The sequence below is a fragment of the Chiloscyllium plagiosum genome, chromosome 4 (genome assembly GCF_004010195.1).
Source record: "Chiloscyllium plagiosum isolate BGI_BamShark_2017 chromosome 4, ASM401019v2, whole genome shotgun sequence".
In the NCBI taxonomy this organism is placed as follows: domain Eukaryota; kingdom Metazoa; phylum Chordata; class Chondrichthyes; order Orectolobiformes; family Hemiscylliidae; genus Chiloscyllium; species Chiloscyllium plagiosum.
Genome location: NC_057713.1, coordinates 69,713,511 through 69,734,389, shown reverse-complemented (window position 1 = coordinate 69,734,389; position 20,879 = coordinate 69,713,511). Strand labels below are relative to the sequence as shown.

Genomic DNA, 20,879 nt, shown 5'->3' with positions numbered 1-20,879 from the left:
CCTATTAATTTTTTTTGGGAACCTATAAAAAGTGAAGTTTTATAAGTTTTAAGTCTTAAAATCACATACTTAGTTGATCAGGCTCTGAAATCAATGATCACTCACAGCTGCTATATATGTAGTTCCAATAAGGAGGTCTCTGAAGGTCAGCTGTGAAACTCCACTGCATTGTTTAGTTTTCTTTGACTATCTCCACAGATGTCTGTAATTTCACAGTTGGTCAGCTGTGAAAGTTCAGCGCACAATTATACAAATAAACCAAAACTTTCCTCCACCTTCACTTTATGGTCAACAGTTCTTTAACTGTAAGCACACTTGTTTCACTGCTAAGCTGCTTTGTCCATTGCTCCATGTTACTAACTTCTTTTTTAAAACTGTTAAACTGATGCAATTCATTGCATCAACATTGTTATTTGTCTTAAACTACATGGTTACTTTTTTGTATCCTAAATAAACCATCTTTCATTCATTGTTTTTGGTTTATCCAAGTCTAACTTCCATTTTTGTACTTTTTAAATGCTTCACAAACTCATGAAATAGTAATTCAAGATTGCATCCTTTGTGCATGGATGCACAATAATATTACAGACAATTTGCCCAACCTTTACCAGCAATGACACCTGTCAGTCATGCTGTTAACAATTTCACTTACATACCTTAAATATCCAAACATGAAGCTATGGGGAGAAGGTTTAGAGAAGATGTGAGGAAAGCCTTTTCACCCAGAGGGTGGTGGGAGTCTGGAACTCACTGTCTGCAAAGATGATAGAGACAGAAGCCCTCATAACATTTAAGATCTATTTAGATGTGTATATGCAATGCCAAGTTTTTCAAGATTATGGGCCAAGTCGAGGAAAATGGGATTAGAATAGTTAAGTCGTGATTTGGACCGTTGCAGATAGACTGGTCGAATAGCCTTTTGCTGTGCCGTTGATCTGACTCTATGGAATCTGGTAATGAATACATCATTTCTGATTAAGACTGACAGTTGGACAAAACTATTTGTTCAGTGCTTTAGAAAAATGGAAATGATGTAAACCATTTGTAGGTGCTAATACACAATACTGAAACACTTCTGCAAGAGAGCAACCACAAGCCTTCCTGGACCAGACCTGCTTGAAGATAGGTGGGGAGTTGTGGAATCTCCACCATCTTGCGAGATCCGGTCTAAATTCCTGCCACTAATTCTACTCAGTCCCTTATAGACTATTCCATTCCTTTTGAGGTTTTCATTCCCAAATTAAGTGGAGTAATTTCAATAACAACTCACATCGACACATTTTAAGGTGATAAAATGCCTCAGTACTTTTCAATGCTTCAAATTTATTGTCTGAGAAACAATTACCTTTTCAATCTGATCCGTTTGCAGTAGGGCACTTTTTTCACTTAGGTTTGGCCGAAACGTTTCAGACTCCAGGTCTAGTTTTATAGTTGTATTTTGCTTCATACTGGTTTCCTCTCGTGTTGTTATCTAAAAGCAGGGATAACATTAATAACCACAACTCTTCCAGCCTTAGGTGGAAGGTACCTTAGTTCAGTACCTTGAACTGAAACTATGTAAAAGTGTAATGTTAAAAGATTAAATTGGAATATTGCTCTGGACATTAATGTAATAAAGAGTTAAAAGCACTGACTGAACATTCTGGAAGTGGGTGGGCATGACATTCATGCAAGAATGCAAACGTCTGCCACTCCATTTAGGCAGTCATTTGCTACTACTCTCCCATTGTCAAATTAAACTATCATTCAATCACTTCCATTCAGAAATGCTTTCATAAGCCATCCCCTGAAGCTAGGTAGATCACACCTACACTGTCTTGGGGAATCACTGAGTCAGGAAACCATCTGCATAACGATTCCCCAGGATTAGGGCATTTGCATCATCTCAGAGGGTGATCTAATTCTACCATTAGACCTGGGGTAATGTGACTGGGGGGAGTGGCCTGAACATCTATGAGCGTGACCAACTGACCTGTGTCAAGGGAATGTGTTTTCTTTGTTCAGGGCTTCACTTTGACTTGACCTCGCATGCCTGCGGGGGGCGGCAAGGGGTTCAAAGGACTCACCTAGTTTGTACAAGCTTCAATAAACTTTAACTGTTCGCAGAAGTTGATGTGTGCTAATTGCATCTTATATGTGAAATCTCAGGAAAAGAACCTAAGAAAGGTCTATCACCTTACATAACCGACATCTTCAAATTAGAGTGAATGGACAATCTCAAAGTTTCTGGCTTCACTTCTCAATTATAGCACCACCTTTTCAGAATAAACACAAACTCAGTCTCGTTCTTTTTTTTTGCTTATTCAAAAGCAAATAATGTGGACATTTTGACTAAATAAAGTATCTGGAATTTTTCAAGGCAAATTTAATAAGACATCAATAGCAGACCTTAATCGAACAGTGCCATTCCAGGTCAGGTATTTTTAAAATGATGGTCAAAACGCTAACCTAAGAAATCTTCACATTACCTCACTGCAGTGTATTAAGATAGATGACCAAAATAACTGTTTAGCTGTAAATGATGATCATTTAACCTCGTTATTATCCCTCTGTACACAACAGCTTTAAATTAAAACATGAATAGAATTTCGCTTTGTAAGTTTAATATCATTATTGTCTTATCAGTATACTGTGCAAGAGCATTACTGCCACAAGCAAGTTAGAATGCACATTGATTCAAGTACAGCATAACAGGTGAAAGTCAAAGCTGAGAAGAATGCAAACAATTGGAGAGAATTTATTCCAAATGTACTACATTAAAGATGAGGCACAATCATCACAGACTTTGTTCACCTTCTGCATTCTCAGCAGAATTTTCCTCCACATCAAATCCTGCAATAAACCAATTTAGAGAAACTGCTCACCATCACATCATGTGATAACAAGCGTAGTTTGAGGACTGTACTGTGAGATATGGAGGGCAGAAAATTCATAAAACCTCCCCCATGCCATAATTAACTCCCCTTCATGCAATGTGTTATGTTTTAACGAACTATTGCATATCACTGCACCACAAGTGAATAAAAGGAATTTTCTGCAAAGTTTTGATAGTGCTGGTGTTGAGACAAACACAATGGAAGCATATTTGCCACTGAGAAAAATCTGGGATGCAAACAACCACATCTGCTCTAGCTCTTTGGGCAAATATATGCTGCGTTTAACTACGGATGGAGCACCTTGAGACGTCTGCAAAGCTTGCACAGTTCTTCAGCATTAAGAGCATCGATCCTGCGATGGTATTCAGTCACTGATACTACCTGAATACAGAGACAGGAAGAAAACAATTCCACTAAAATTAAAATAATAGTGAAGAGCAAGGAGAAAAAAAAACAGGAATACAAAATCTAGAAGGGGACGTTAAAGAAAGAATAAATGTATAAGGCAAGGGGGCGCGGTGAAGGCAGCGAACAAGAAAAGATTGTAGGCTTGACAGTTAACAATTCAGACAGTAGCTAAAATTATGGACTTATGAAATGATTATTTAAGTATTTTTGAATAGTGAAACACTTGAAAGTCTCAGCTCTTATCAAGGATCCATGCAGTACATTTTGATTATGGCAAATTGCAGAAATCTACACTGATGACTAATGCAGTCTCAAACAACTACTCATTTTGGCAAAGACAATTTGAAAGGACAACGAATACTGGCCAAACCAGAGATGCCGACATCCCATAAACAAGTTTACAAAGAGAATTAGAACTTATATCTAGTTTTTAATTGAGTTAATTTATTCTGAAACTTCTACACTTAAAATAATATGGGATGGAATAGAGATGGAACTCATTTGGAATCTTAGCAAATACAATGCTCGTGTTTACTAGTTATTTGTGGAGTAAAGCTCTTTCGTCGATGCAATGAGCGAGCATTACAAGCTTAGAACATCAAAATCAATTCCCGAAGCTCCCTTTCTTTCCCCCTTTAGTCCATACAAGTCACTGTACAACCAGAAGCTAGAAACTGTCCTCAAGACAAGAAATGGTGGAGATGACAGCGGGTCAGGTAGCTTCCATGGAGAGAGAGCAAGCTCATGTTTTGAGTCTAGGTGAATCTTTATCAAGCTGAAGTATAGAGAGGCAGTATTTATGCTATAACTGGGGGTGGTGACGACAGGATGTTGGTAGTTTAGATTAAGTGATCGGAATGTGAGAATGGCAGAACAAGGGCATGTCTAACTGTCAGACTTGAAAGAACAGAGTCTCACTGGAGGAGAGGGAGGGGAGAGAGGACATGGTGACACAGAACATAACAAGCAGAGCTTAAGGGAAAGGAATGGGAGGTGGTTTACAATTTGACCGTGTTGAACTCAATATTAAGTCCAGAAGGTTATAAAGTGTAGAACTGGAAAACTGCAGAACTGCAGATTGTGTGACATCCAAAAATCTGTCCATTTCAAAAAAGAACAGTAGTAATTTTGAAGTGTCTCAGAATGTAGCATGGTATATAGAAGATATTGTAACATATTTTGCACTAAGTAATTCCTAACTTTAATTTTTTCCATCCTTGAGCTATATACCTATACATTTGAGGTCAGGAATTTTGTAAATATTAAATCTGTTACAAACATATTAAGTGGAACATTCTGGAAGGGACAAGTTGAATATTAGTGCAAACTCTAAGAGTCAAATCATTTTATAAAACAAGTTTTGATGAATAAAGTATATTGTTGGAAAAATTATCCAAACTTTAACATAGTTAAGTCATTGCCAGCTGCAAATCCATGAGATGGTTTTGTGTATATTCTTTCCCCCGAATCCAACCCAAAATAGTAAGTGGTTGCACAACTTAGTTCAGCTAGACCCTTTTAAACTTAGCAGGGTCATGCACCATTAAAGACAAAAATTCTGAATTGCAGTCCTGCTGTTCCACAAGCTCTATAGTAGTTATACATTTTCGGTTGAGTTGGTATTGAAATCAATGTAAGGGTGGTGAACATGCTGACCTTCATGCTAGTTAGGGTTCCTGCATCAGGGCAAACCTCTCCCCCAAACCACTGAAAACGTTGGCCCCTTTTCCCCTACAAAAGACATTAGTGGCCCCTGCTTGGTAGTCCTGCTTAACCAGAAAATCAAACATTTACCTGCTTACTCACCAAAAGAAAAATTGGTCTCTCTGTTTTGGAGTAAATAAGCGTTTAAGTGCAGACTATTTAAACTCTTCACTGGCAAGCTACATCTTGCCTGTTAACACCTCAGAGTGCACCTCTCATTGCCAGATAAATTGATTAAATGGTCATATTTATAAGCTGAAAATGTGTTGCTGGAAAAGCACAGCAGGAATGACTTCCTGAAGAAGGGCTTATGCCCGAAACTTCGATTCTCCTGTTCCTTGGATGCTGCCTGACCTGCTGTGCTTTTCCAGCAACACATTTTCAGCTCTGATCTCCAGCATCTGCAGCCCTCACTTTCTCCTCAAAGGTCATTTTTATAAACAGACTTTCAGCTTAGACATTGTGAGACCTCACCCCCTCATATTGAATGGGGGAGAAGGCTAGAGGATGCGAACAAGAACCACATTTCTCACATGACAAATGATCTCTCTCAATTTGTAGTTCCGAGAAGCCCCTAACAACATCATCAGAACAACATAAACCTGGATATTCTACATGCCATTCACTCAGCTCAATCAACATTTAAAAATGTCAGGTAAATTGGTTTCCTACTGCATTGGCAGGTATTTCCAACATGCTACAGCATTTGAAGTAGAATGCTCTTAAATAAAGAGATGCCAAAAGTGGAGGTCTTACGGCACGATAGATAGTGTTGTTGCCTCTTAGTCAGGACTTGAAGGAATATGTTTTCATAATTTTACCTGAAAGTTAACCTGCATATCATTCTAATAAGCACCAGGCAGGGAGCAACAGCAGGAGACATTCCTGGTGAGCTATGTAATTGTAAGCAAGTTGAAACCTCTACTATCACTACTGTGATGATATGTGCCTTTAAGAGGGATTTGTTCTCTCCTGAATATTCTGAAAAAGGGTGTGGTCAACTTTGTGAAGAGGTATCGGTTCCAGGGAAAGCAGAGTAAATGGCTTTGTAGGTTTTTTAAAATTAGACAAAAGAAGCATGAGTGGATGGAGTCAGGTTCACACAGATCCGGGTTATTGAAGTTGAAGTCGCTACAAACAGCTCTTTCACTGCTGCTGCAAAAGCTCGAGTTTTCTCTCAGCTGCTGGATGCATTCTTCCAGGTACTTTCCCCAACTCTTCCGCCATCTCATCGACGACTGCATTGGTGCTGCATCCGGCACCAAGGCTGAACTGGAGTAGTTCATCCACTTTGCCAACAATTTCCACCCTGCTCTTAAATTCACTTGGTCTACCTTGGACATCTCTCTCCCTTCCTTGACCTCCTTGTTTCCATCTCTGGTGACAGGTTTACGGATTGACATTTACTACGAAACCACAGACTCCCATAACTACTTGGACTACACTTCCTCACACCCCGTATCCTGCAAAAACTCCAGTTTTCCACACTCCTCCGCTTCCATTGCATCTGCTCTGATGAGGAGACGTTCCACTTCCAAGCATCCCACATGTCTACTATTTTAAACAATGTGCCTTTCCCCCAGTCATCCAGGCAGCCCTTCATCTCACCACCTCCATTCCCCGCTTGACTGTTCTAAACCTCATCCCATCCAAACACAATAATGACAAGGTTCCCCTTTGTCCTCACGTTTCACCCCACCAGTCTATATATCCAACGTATCATCTTCAAACACTTCTGCCAACTCCAACGAGACCCCATCACCAAGAACATCTTCCTCTACCCACTCCTCTCTGCCTTCTACAAGGACCATTCTCTTCAGAATTCCTTGGTTTGCACTACTCTCCAAAACAACACCAACCCAACCCCACCACCCCCAGTACCTTACCCTGCAACCATAAAAGATGCAAAACCTGCCCGCACACCAGTTCCCTCACCTCCAGGTGAGACAGAGGTTTACTCACCTCTCCTTCAACTTACATTACTGTGTTCGGTGCTCCCGATGTGGTCTTCTGTACAGTGAGACCAAATGTAAACCAAAAGCATCTCAGTTGGGCCCATAAGGACTAGCCTGACCTCCCGTCACCACCCATTTCAAATTCCCTTCCCACTCCCTTTCCAACATGTCCATCCTTGGTCTCCTCCATTCCCACAGGGAATCAGACTGCAAATTGGAGGAACAACACCACGTCTCCCACCTTGGCAGCCCTACAGCCCAGAAGATTCAACATTGAGTACTCCAATTTCAAATAACCTTCCTACCCATGCCTCAATTACCTTCCTCCCTCCCATCCCCCTGACCAACCCCTCCTTCCAGCTACCAACTGGATTCTCATTCCTCCCATCAAACCACTAGGTCATACCTACCACCTACAAGGACCTACCACCACCTCACTACTCCGCCCCTCTCCCCACCCATAACCCTTTGCCCCTCTTCTCTATCTGCAGCTCCCTTAACCCCACCTCCCTTACTGAAGAAGGGTTATACCTGAAACACTGACCTCCCCACCTCCTGATGCTGTTTGGCTTGCAATGCTTTTCCAGCCTATCCTTGTCTAGGCTGGAAGAAACAACAAGTGACAGAAATCAGTTTTGCTGAATCTTGTCTTTGCCAAGGTGTGTTAAGGGGATGACGCTTATTGCAACAGTTGATAAGTAGGGCTGAAGATCAGAGTCAAGACTGTGGTACCAGAAAAGCATAACAGGTCAGGCAGCATCCAAGGAGCAGGAGAATTGATGTTTCAGGCATTAGCCTTACATTGGTTTCCTGGTGCAGGGCTTATGGCCGGAACATTGATTCTCCTGCTCCTTGGATGCTGCCTGACCTGCTGTGCTTTTCCAGCACCACAGTCTTGACTCTGATCTTCAGCCCTACTTATCAACTGTTGCAATAAGCGTCATCCCCTTAACACACCTTGGCAAAAACAGATTCAGCAAAACTGATTTCTGTCACTTGTTTCTTCCAAGTTGGTAAATAGTTAAGTAATATATTATTTTGTTAAGTATTTTGATGGTGTTGAAGTTAATCCAATTCATTATTCTTAGTATTTTAACTGTGGTGTAAGTGAATTTTACTTAAAGCCTCGTATTTGTCCAATCGAATCACCTCTGGAATGAAGTGTCTGACACTTCCCTTTAATATGATAAATGTTAGGACTTAGGCTAGCTCCTTGATGTGTTTTGAGCAGGGTTGGTCTGGTCCATAACACTATTCATAGCTCAAGACTGCAATATGCATTTCAAACAACAAGAATCCTATCACAATTCCGACAAAGCCACAAACAAAAACCCCAACACAACCCCACACACAAGAACCCCAACAGTAGATTTTAGATAATAAAGATGACTTTAATTAAATAATACCACAAAGTGATTATCATAAGCAATTTCCTCAATAATCCAAAAATAAGAAAGGAAGTCATATAACCCCTCGAGCCTTCTCCCCCATTCAATATGAGGGGGTGAGGTCTCATAATGTCTAAGCTGAAAGTCTGTTTATAAATATGACCATTTAATCAATTTAGTCAATAAAATTCAATACATTCCTCTTGAGATGGACTACCAAGAACAATACTGCAAACTGAGGAGTCTATTCTATAATACATGATTGGGCATGAGGAAAGGCTTTAAATTGCAGGCATTGTGGGCCCAGTTATACATTGGCCAGACAGATTTTATTTAGAACAGTATTGGGACCAATGTTCTCATAATTTCTTTTGCTACTGGGGTTGGAGAGGATTTCGACCAACTTAGAATTCAGGAGGTGAACAGAGTTGGAAGAGATAGTAATGCTAGCAAAAGAAACAGTTAAGGTATTAGGTGGGAGCAGAATAAGGAAGAATACAGTTACCTTAATTTTCACTGCACTATATATGTGAATGCAGAGAACACCGTAAATAAGATTAAGGGAGCAACAAGTACAGATAGCCATGTGGGAATATAATGTTTAGGAAATAATAGACAGTTGACTCAAAGGCAGGCAAGGTTATTAAATATCCCTAGTCATGAACCCAATACATATTTCCACCTTGATACATATATGGGGAGGCAACAGCCTAGCAGTGTTATTGCTGAAGTGTTAATCCAGATATCCTGGTAACGTTCTGGGGAAGCCAGTTCAAATCCCACTATAGCAAATGGTGGCATTTCATTTCAATAAATATCTGGAATTAAGAATCTTAACAATGACTATGCATCCTCTGAGGAATGTCCGAAAAACCCATCTAGTTCACTATTGTCCTATAGAGAAGGAAATTGCTATCCTTACCTGATCTGATTTGCATCTGACTCCAAACCCACAGCAATGTCGTTGACTCTCAACTGGCTGCAGGGCAATTAGGTATGGGCAGTAAATGCTGGCCTAGCCAGAAATGCTGACATTCCATTAATTAATTTTAAGACAGATAATGATTATTCTAAGAAAATGGTAAATAACACAGCAAGGATAGTTACTATAATCATGTGTTTAGAATTAACTTCTCAGAAGTCAACAGTCAGATAATCAACAGTCATGAGACTGCTGACAGTTCTGAAATGTTAACTAGTGTTTTATAATCTATAAAATTTTACAACTAAAATTTAAAAAGTCCAATATAAGTCAGCAATTTATAACTAACCTGCAAAAAGATGTGTTAATGACCATTTAACTTCAGAAATGAACAGCTGACTACCCTGCATTATGAATTGAGGTCTCAATGGTGAGCTACTTCTCTCAGGATGCTTGGTCATATGGCTCAACTGAATCCAGCTGGCTGCTTAACGATAACTTATTCCTTTTTCAAAATTGTCAGGAGGCAACACTGCGTCGTGCAACACCAACTAACATTTGGGGGCGGCACAGTGGCTCAGTGGTTAGCAGTGCTGCCTCACAGCGCCAGGAACCCAGGTTCAATTCCCGCCTCGGGCAGCTGTCTGTGTGGAGTTCGCACATTCTCCCCCTGTCTGTGTGGGTTTCCTCTGTGTGCTCCGGTTTCCTCCCATAATCCAAAGATGTGCAGGTTAGGTGATAAATTGACCATGCTAAATTGCCCGTAAGTGTTAGGTGCAGGGGTAAATGTAAGGGAACAGGTCTGGGTGGGTTGCTCTTCGGAGGGTTGGTGTGGACTTGTTGGGCTGAAGGGCCTGCTTCCACACTGTAGGGAATCTAAGAATTATCAAAACCCTCAACTCTGGGCTACATCGGAAAAACTTCCAGCCTGTTAAAAAAAAGCCAATAACCTGTGTTTGTGCAAGTAAAACAACTTGCATTCATTAAAGCAGTGAAGCAGAAGTTACATTTCAGTAAATAATTCTTGCACCACCTTCCAAGAAATGTGTCAAAAAAAGGAACGGTGTGTAACTACTGAACTGATTTAATGGCACATTTATCTTGTTACAAAATACAGTGAGAAGTGTTGTTTAGTGTCACCAACCTCCAGGGTCACCTTAAAACCAAAGCAGAATACAAGGGCAGAAAAATGAAATGCGAAGAAAGAGTCCAATGTTACAGTCCTTCTTGTCAAATGCTCTATCATGGGCCTTGGCATGGTGGCGAGGCACATCATCATCATACAGCTGGAAGTGAAGTCGCCACTCTTCAGTGCCATCTTCCAACAGCACCCCTCCACATGCTCACCACTATGAGTTATCACTGGACCAGCCCAAACCTGACTCTGCTACTTCCATGAATGCACTTCGATTCAGCCACTGCTGATACCACCAGATCCAAACCCGCCTCCACTGCAGCAGCCATGAGTCATTGCTAAGACAGTTTCAATGATGCAAAAGCTGCCATCCCAGGTCTGCGCTGCTGGGCTCATTCACCACCGCTGATGTCATCGCTGTGACCAAGCTCTTTACCAAAAGATAAGTAAATGAAAAAGCAAGAGATAAACAATGGAAAAACTGAGCAGACAAGCCTCGTGCTAGAAGCCCTACTCCACAATCTTACCATAAGTAGCACAGGCAGTTCTCTGATACAGTGCGTTCCAACAGGGGGTTTGTATATAACATCACTGAGGAATTAAGGAACGGGAGTTCGTTTGGATTAGTGCAATTTCAGGGGTGATCGCTTCACGTGTTTCGTTCTGCTCATGTGCCATTGTCCACGGTGAAGTCTCCATTTATTTCAGTGCGTGAGCTGATGTCAGCACCAGTCTTCGTGCCATTCTGCACATGTGCTGGTGTTTGCTGCTGACAGAGTGGCTTTCTGTGATAGACACACTACTCCTAGATTAACGTTTTTGAAAACAATGTTGGGGCATAGGGACAATAATGTTAGCAAGCGCTAACAATGCAATGGAAGAGAAGCTCAATAAATGAAGCACTTCGAGCATAACATGAGAAAATGTGATACAGCTCGCTTAACAGGAATATGGGAGTCCGCCTTATGCACCATTAGAGGCAACACTGAAAAGACTAATAAAGTTGTATTGCTGGAACAAGGCTGAGTGCCAGCAAATCGGAGAGATCATGGCCAAAGGAACTTGAGGAGATGGAGATGCTTCTAAGTATCGGGATAGAAGATCAAACAAAAATGCATTCTACGACAACCTTTCTCACCAAACAACAGAAAGCCTTATCCATTTATAAAGATGTGAAGAAAAATGCTCAAGATCCTGCAGGTGTGCGAGCAGTAAGTGATTTGCTGGTTTTAAGAATGCTATGCATTCCATAACAAAGTTAATTGGTGAATTTGCCTGTGCAACTAAAAAACACACGTTGACATTTCCTCCCAGAGTAAAAAAAGAAATTGATGAAGAAGGCTACGCCTTGGATCAAATCTTCAATTTGGATAAGACAGTTTTATACTGTAAGCGAATACCAGCAATAACTTACATTTCTAAGAATGAAGCACACGCTCAAGGCTTTAAGCTGGCATGTTGTATGACTGTGCTGCTGGGTGCCAATGCTAGTAGAAACTTAAAGCTTAAGCCTGTGGTGGTATACCACACTGCCAATTCACAAGCCTTGAAGGGTACTTTAAGTCTACTCTAGCCGTCTACTTCAGGTCAAGCAAAAAATGTTGGAAGACCGGGCAAACTTTTTCTGACTTTATTGATTATGTTTTGAAAGATGTTTTTGGAAAGTATTGGAGGCAAAAAAAACTGAATCTCAAGGCATTCCTCATCCTGGAGGTTGTGCCAAGCCCTCTTGTCAGCATTGGTGAGCTTTCGGAAAACAAAGTGCTATTTCTACTTCCGAACAACTTCTTTCATTCAACCCATGAATCGGCTTTTAAAGCTTATTATTTAAGACGCACATTCAAGAGTCTGATAGCAGCTTCAATAAAAAGAAATTCCAAGCTGACAACGTCAGCTTCAGACTTCTGGACTCCATCCTAAAAGTAAGAACACTGCTAAACTAGTATCTCTAAGTTAATTTCAAGTGGAGGGAGAGGGCGAGCAGAGAGGGAGAGGGCGAGCAGAGAGGGAGAGGGCGAGCAGAGAGGGAGATAGGGGAGGGCGGGAATAGGGGAGGGCGGGAATAGGGGAGGGCGGGAATAGGGGAGGGCGGGAATAGGGGAGGGCGGGAATAGGGGAGGGCGGGAATAGGGGAGGGCGGGAATAGGGGAGGGCGGGAATAGGGGAGGGCGGGAATAGGGGAGGGCGGGAATAGGGGAGGGCGGGAATAGGGGAGGGCGGGAATAGGGGAGGGCGGGAATAGGGGAGGGCGGGAATAGGGGAGGGCGGGAATAGGGGAGGGCGGGAATAGGGGAGGGCGGGAATAGGGGAGGGCGGGAATAGGGGAGGGCGGGAATAGGGGAGGGCGGGAATAGGGGAGGGCGGGAATAGGGGAGGGCGGGAATAGGGGAGGGCGGGAATAGGGGAGGGCGGGAATAGGGGAGGGCGGGAATAGGGGAGGGCGGGAATAGGGGAGGGCGGGAATAGGGGAGGGCGGGAATAGGGGAGGGCGGGAATAGGGGAGGGCGGGAATAGGGGAGGGCGGGAATAGGGGAGGGCGGGAATAGGGGAGGGCGGGAATAGGGGAGGGCGGGAATAGGGGAGGGCGGGAATAGGGGAGGGCGGGAATAGGGGAGGGCGGGAATAGGGGAGGGCGGGAATAGGGGAGGGCGGGAATAGGGGAGGGCGGGAATAGGGGAGGGCGGGAATAGGGGAGGGCGGGAATAGGGGAGGGCGGGAATAGGGGAGGGCGGGAATAGGGGAGGGCGGGAATAGGGGAGGGCGGGAATAGGGGAGGGCGGGAATAGGGGAGGGCGGGAATAGGGGAGGGCGGGAATAGGGGAGGGCGGGAATAGGGGAGGGCGGGAATAGGGGAGGGCGGGAATAGGGGAGGGCGGGAATAGGGGAGGGCGGGAATAGGGGAGGGCGGGAATAGGGGAGGGCGGGAATAGGGGAGGGCGGGAATAGGGGAGGGCGGGAATAGGGGAGGGCGGGAATAGGGGAGGGCGGGAATAGGGGAGGGCGGGAATAGGGGAGGGCGGGAATAGGGGAGGGCGGGAATAGGGGAGGGCGGGAATAGGGGAGGGCGGGAATAGGGGAGGGCGGGAATAGGGGAGGGCGGGAATAGGGGAGGGCGGGAATAGGGGAGGGCGGGAATAGGGGAGGGCGGGAATAGGGGAGGGCGGGAATAGGGGAGGGCGGGAATAGGGGAGGGCGGGAATAGGGGAGGGCGGGAATAGGGGAGGGCGGGAATAGGGGAGGGCGGGAATAGGGGAGGGCGGGAATAGGGGAGGGCGGGAATAGGGGAGGGCGGGAATAGGGGAGGGCGGGAATAGGGGAGGGCGGGAATAGGGGAGGGCGGGAATAGGGGAGGGCGGGAATAGGGGAGGGCGGGAATAGGGGAGGGCGGGAATAGGGGAGGGCGGGAATAGGGGAGGGCGGGAATAGGGGAGGGCGGGAATAGGGGAGGGCGGGAATAGGGGAGGGCGGGAATAGGGGAGGGCGGGAATAGGGGAGGGCGGGAATAGGGGAGGGCGGGAATAGGGGAGGGCGGGAATAGGGGAGGGCGGGAATAGGGGAGGGCGGGAATAGGGGAGGGCGGGAATAGGGGAGGGCGGGAATAGGGGAGGGCGGGAATAGGGGAGGGCGGGAATAGGGGAGGGCGGGAATAGGGGAGGGCGGGAATAGGGGAGGGCGGGAATAGGGGAGGGCGGGAATAGGGGAGGGCGGGAATAGGGGAGGGCGGGAATAGGGGAGGGCGGGAATAGGGGAGGGCGGGAATAGGGGAGGGCGGGAATAGGGGAGGGCGGGAATAGGGGAGGGCGGGAATAGGGGAGGGCGGGAATAGGGGAGGGCGGGAATAGGGGAGGGCGGGAATAGGGGAGGGCGGGAATAGGGGAGGGCGGGAATAGGGGAGGGCGGGAATAGGGGAGGGCGGGAATAGGGGAGGGCGGGAATAGGGGAGGGCGGGAATAGGGGAGGGCGGGAATAGGGGAGGGCGGGAATAGGGGAGGGCGGGAATAGGGGAGGGCGGGAATAGGGGAGGGCGGGAATAGGGGAGGGCGGGAATAGGGGAGGGCGGGAATAGGGGAGGGCGGGAATAGGGGAGGGCGGGAATAGGGGAGGGCGGGAATAGGGGAGGGCGGGAATAGGGGAGGGCGGGAATAGGGGAGGGCGGGAATAGGGGAGGGCGGGAATAGGGGAGGGCGGGAATAGGGGAGGGCGGGAATAGGGGAGGGCGGGAATAGGGGAGGGCGGGAATAGGGGAGGGCGGGAATAGGGGAGGGCGGGAATAGGGGAGGGCGGGAATAGGGGAGGGCGGGAATAGGGGAGGGCGGGAATAGGGGAGGGCGGGAATAGGGGAGGGCGGGAATAGGGGAGGGCGGGAATAGGGGAGGGCGGGAATAGGGGAGGGCGGGAATAGGGGAGGGCGGGAATAGGGGAGGGCGGGAATAGGGGAGGGCGGGAATAGGGGAGGGCGGGAATAGGGGAGGGCGGGAATAGGGGAGGGCGGGAATAGGGGAGGGCGGGAATAGGGGAGGGCGGGAGTAGACTTTGTTACTACCATGCATGACAAGACAACCCCAATGACCATGAAACAGCAGAAAATAACACTCACTCTGCTAATCACAACCTGTTTTGCTATCCCTATTGCGATTCTGAACACTACCCTTGATATTGTTACAACACTAACGTATCCCACTTGTCACCCTAATGACAGAACAAAAACAAAACCAGCAATTTAGGTATTGAATGTAATCATGGCTACACTGGCAATGACATTGGTGCTTCAGGATGCTCCAATGATTATGAATGTGTTATTTTCCCAACTGCTCCCCCTAAAGATAGAATTTGTCGGCTCCATGAAACTTGTACCAATACTGTTGGACGCTATGAATGCAGCTGCCCAGCTGAAACTCTTAAGCTATTCACATTGCACATCCGACCATCAGTTTTGACACCATCACCCTGACAACACATCTATGCCAGTTGTCATGAGATTGCATGATTCCATAACCTCATCCACTCTTAACAGCTGAAAATTGTTACTTTGAAAAGTTTGTCTGTTCCCTTCCTAAAATGAACCATACGAATTAAACATATAGTACCAAAATCACAGAACCCTAATGCACGGCACGGTGGCACAGTGGTTAGCACTGCTGCCTCACAGCGCCAGAGACCCGGGTTCAATTCCCGCCTCAGGCGACTGACTGTGTGGAGTTTGCACATTCTCCCTGTGTCTGCGTGGGTTTCCTCCGGGTACCTCCCACAGTCCAAAGATGTGCAGGTCAGGTGAATTGGCCATGCTAAATTGCCCGTAATGTTAGGGAAGGGGTAGATGGGTGGGTTGCGCTTCGGCGGGGCGGACTTGTTGGGCCGAAGGGCCTGTTTCCACACTAAGTAATCTAATCTAATCTATGACTGAGACTGTCAACCTATACCTTCTCAACGGAACCTTCTATCTTTATACAGCTTCTGCAGTTCACAAAACAAGCTGGAAAGGTGAAGACCGACCAAAAGTACTCCATACTCCTAATCCACCTTCTGTTGCCAATGTTTTCTTTATTCACCGATCCATGTGTTGTCTGCCTAATCTTCCATCGTTCTGATGTACAATGTATGAATAAGAAAAAGCACGTCGCTGTGTAAAAGTGCACAACAAACCTGAAGGATTCAACATTAACCGTGATCCACTGTTAGAATGGTGCATTCTGGTACCCACGACATGAGACAAGTGAAGCAAGTACTGTGTAAAAATATTACAAAAGATACTCTCTACTCCGACTCTCCATCCACTAATACACTTGGATAACCAAATTTTTGATAACACCCACTGTTTACAAGATTCAGCCCTTGCTCTGAGTGGACTTTCATTCACTCTCAGAAATGTGCTCTCAGAACTCTGTTTAGCCTTCATTCACTATGCAAAAACAAGGCCTACCCCTATTACCCAATGACTGGTATGGACATTATGCTTCAGTGCACACCTTTCCACTTTTTACCCTCCACCATAAAACACCCAAGGTGGATGACCCACCAATCGCTATGGGACAAGAATTAGAGATTTCTTCCATCAACAAACCTGGTGGTTTAGGTTGATGGGAGGCCTTATTCCAGGCTAGGGTGTTGAGATGACCCTGGATCAGATAGGCGACTTTGCCTACAACATTGAATCCTAGAAGATTCCGTGCAGGTCTTTTATCCGTGCGCTGTTGCCGACATCCTCAAATTCATTACATGCCAAGTTATCCGCAATTTCATGAGTTGTTTTGTTCATGGTCTCTGGCATGCAACCTAGCCAAACACCTTCTGTAAGTCCACTTAAATGAACATGCACAGACACTCATGTTCCCCTTTAGCCATCACCTCAAATTATTTAACAAAATTCATTGGATATAGAAGGCTATGAGACCTGGGTTCAAATCCCACCTCGGGCAACTGTCTGTGTGGAGTTTGCACATTCTCCCAGTGTCTGCGTGGGTTTCCTCCGGGTGCTCCGGTTTCCTCCCACAGTCTAAAGATGTGCAGGTTAGGTGAATTGGCCATGCTGAATTGTCCATAGTGTTAGGTGAAGGGGTAGATGTAGGGGAATAGGTCTGGGTGGGTTGCTCTTCGGAGGGTCGGTGTGGACTTGTTGGGCCGAAGGGCCTGTTTCCACACTGTAAGTAATCTAATCTAAAAATAAATTTCAATACTTTTTCAATTGAAACCATCAGCTCCTTGAAGTGTACCTAATCCTAGTCTACTCAGTAATTATTTTAAAATAGCTGGAAATGTGTTGCTGGAAAAGCGCAGCAGGTCAGGCAGCATCCAGGGAACAGGAGAATCGACGTTTCGGGCACAAGCCCTTCTTCAGGAATTTTAAAATATTTTAAAATAACCAATGGATCAACAATGCATAAACTGTGCAATCCCACCACCTTTCAGTCATGAATGGTGGTGGTCAACTAAGCAGAGAGGCAGAAACGGGGCAAATTCCTCATCCTCAATGACAGGGCAGCCCAACACATCAGTGCAAAAGACAAGGCTGAATCGTTTGCAAGCATCTTCAGCCAATAATGCTAAGTAAATTATTTAACTTGGCCTCCTTCTGACTGCCACCATAAGTAGAGAGGTTGGCCATTTAGCCCAGCAAATCTGTTCTGCCAAGATCATATTGATCATCCTTAACTCCACTTTCCGACCTCTTCCTCATAACACTTACTTTTCCTCGCGATTTAAAAGTCCAGTCTCTCAGTCTCTAAAGCACACCACAGTGAAGAATTCCACAGATTCACCATTCTCAGAGACAAAGAGATTCCTCCTCATCTCTATTTGCGGTAGCATGGTGGTTCAGTGGTTAGAACTGCTGCCTCACAGTGTTAGAGACCCAGGTTCGATTCCACCCTCGGGCAACTGTCACAATATCATGATAACAAATGTTTCACAAATGTTCATTGGTTCTTCCCAAAGTTTAAAGATGTGCAGGTAGGTGGATTAGCCATGCTAAATTGCAGAGTCCAGGAGTGCGTAGGCTTCGTCAGTTAGCCATGGAAATGCAAGCATAGGGTTGGAGGCAGTGTGTCTGGGTGAGATGCTCTTCAGAGGACTGGTGTGGACCCGATGAATCAATTGGCTTGCTTCCACACTGTCTGGATTCTTTGATTCTACAGTCAGTTCTGTTATAACATAGTAGTTCTGTTCTCATGCAATCCCATTTTATTAGGAAACAGCATAACAGCAGCAACATTTAAACTAATGGGGCCGAAATGGCATTATAACCAACACATTTTAATACTTCATGCTTTTGAATCAATGGCCCCTATTCGTCACTCATGTTAATTTTAACAAATTGCGTATCATAGCAGAATGACATGTATCAGACGTTATGCCCTCTGGTCCTAGACTCTCACAATAGGAAACCTCTCAAATCTACCCTCAAATCTCAAAGACCACAAAGGATCTTATATGTTTCAGTAACTGAACACAGGCCCACTATTTCATATTCTCTCATTATGCTTCTCTGAAATCCATTGACAAAATAGCACATTTGTTGAAATTTTGTGATAGATTTAAGGGACTGTGGTGAAGGACCAGGTCCCATGCACAGAAAAAGATTCCAAAATGTGAAAGACAAATATGAAAAGAATTGTGGTGGGATGACGCGGTGTCAAAAGTACTGAGGTATAAATTTACAGTAGGAAGAAAGCTTGAAGGAGATCGGGGTTTATAGTTATGTCATAGAAAATAATAAATCAAAGTAGGTGACTGCAATAAGCCAAGGTATCAACATAATGAAATGCAGGATTGCCTTTTTTATACACAGTAGGCAGAAAAAAAATCAAAAGGTGCTCACAGAATCAACATAATCAAAATAAGAGAAGCTGCAACAGATATGTCAAAATTTGAACCTAGAGATGCAGGAAGGATTACCTTCAAAGACAAAAGTTTTTTTTCCTCATATTTGGATGAGAATTGGCTACAGTATGGTGAGTCGAAGATTAATTAGGATAGCTGTCCAACTGGTATGGTTATTCAAGTCCATGTGCTGCAGATAATCAAGACTTTTTATTTAATAAGGTCTATGATGAAATCATTACTAATCACTTCAAATTGATTAAATTTAAACTAATTTATTTTGAAAGTCAAATTTTAATTTCAACTTAAGTGAAAAGTTTACAGATTGCCACTTATGGTACCAGCTTAGGTACAAAGGTACAGACTCTTAAAAATAAATGAGAAAAATTATGATATAAAAATATAAAAAGGTCTAGCATCACAGATAATAGGAATAAATTAGAAAATAAAGAAATGAAAAGATAGGGTTATAACAGTCCTTCTAACCCAGTCCATGCCAGCATCTAGCCTCTAGTCCATTCTGGACCTCAACTCCAAACTGTGCCAGGCTTCACCTTGAGGCTCGAGGCCGGGAAACTGGAATTTGGAATGCTGTGTGATACTTTTCCCATTATCAGCATTTCACAAGCATTTGTGACAAACTAGCATTGTCTCAAATACTTGTGACGATTCAACCAAGGCTTTCTTCAGGCCATGGTTAATGCAGAGCTTCACAATTTATGTCATAGGAATTAAAATAATTAATTCAGCAATATTATTTACAAGTTCAGCAATCTGTTGCATTATAAGTTGGTTAACCAAGTCACAATATTATGATAACAAATAAAAGAAAGGTGCTTCGGTTTCCTCCAGCTTCATCCCACAGTTCAACGATACACAGGTTAGGTGGATTGGGCATGCTAAATTGCCCATACTGCCCAGGGATGTGTAGGCTGGTGGATTAGACATGGGAAATGTGTAGTTACAGGGATGGGTTAGGAGGAATGGGCCTGGGTGAAATGTTACTTGGAGGACTCGTTGGGCTGAATGGCCTGTTTCTACAGTGTGGGGAATCTGCGATTCTGATTTTATAACTAGATTTACACAATCACATCTTAGCGAGTAGAACACAAATGTAATCCTGATACCTAAAGTAAAACTACATACCTAAAGATAACTGCTGTGCCAAATTGATTATACTTTGGCAATCATATATAGCTTTGTACTTTTCTCTTCACATGAAACATGTCCAACTGTCCCTCTTCTTACCTGATGCTCACTCATCGGTACCAATATAGGCTCTGGACAGCACTACCAAAGGCAAAAATGGGAGTCAAGAGCATAAACTTGACGTCAATACAGCATCATTGGCAAAATCAGAAAGACCCACTGAATATCAAGAAAGATCTAAAAGTCTGTGAATAGCAAGACAAAAACGACGGGAGTTAGAAGAATACATTAAAGAAAGAGTGAAGGCTGAAGTGAACACTGTCACAAGTCTAAAAGTTTGTCTATTCAGGACAAATGGTCACAGAAGATGGCTGATGTGATGATGCAGAAGTTGGACTGCTTCCAATGCCAGTACATTTTCCCTGAGATGAGGGGATCAAAACTCTTCACAATATTCCACGTATGGTCTGACAAGTCCCTCGTGTAATCTTCAAGAACTCCCTACTTTTATAAGTCCAAACCCTTTGAAATAAAGGCCAACATTCAACCTGCCTTCCCTATTAACTTCATGAAATTGGAATCCGATTTTTTGTGATTTGTGCAGGACTCTTAAATCCCTCCACGCCGCAACTTCCTGCAGCCTTTCCCCATTTACATAATACTGATTTTTCTCATCAACCTGGTCAGAGATGTTATTACACATCTCTGGATCAGGTGGGACCTGAACCTGGGCCTCTCAATCCAGGGATACGATACGACCATTGCTTAACAGTACTTTTTCTACCAAAGTGCATTCCCTCACTTCTCATCACAATACATTTCATCTGTTGAGTTTTTAACACTCACTTAACCTGACTTTATCTCTCAACAGATTCCATGGTATCTCACTACCGAACTTCTTACCTATTTTTGCATCTTCTGCAAACTTGGTAGTACATTCACTTTCCTCATCCAAGTTGTTAAGATATACATAGTAAATTTCAGCTACAAAGGTTTGATTCTGGAAAAGCTCTCTTTATCCCAACT

General features: G+C 44.3%; 1 protein-coding gene across 1 annotated transcript in view; it reads right to left on the bottom strand.

Moving 5' to 3' along the window:
- Positions 1–19,967, bottom strand: part of LOC122549480 (oxidation resistance protein 1-like) — a 73,653-nt gene extending 53,686 nt beyond the window's left edge. The window contains exons 1-3 of the mRNA XM_043689340.1: positions 19,953–19,967; positions 3,177–3,344; positions 1,346–1,471 (exon numbers count right to left, since the gene is read on the bottom strand). Of these exons, the coding sequence (XP_043545275.1) occupies positions 1,346–1,471; positions 3,177–3,344; positions 19,953–19,967 (309 nt within the window). The remainder of the gene's footprint in view (positions 1–1,345; positions 1,472–3,176; positions 3,345–19,952) is intronic.
- Positions 19,968–20,879: the final 912 nt, after the last annotated feature.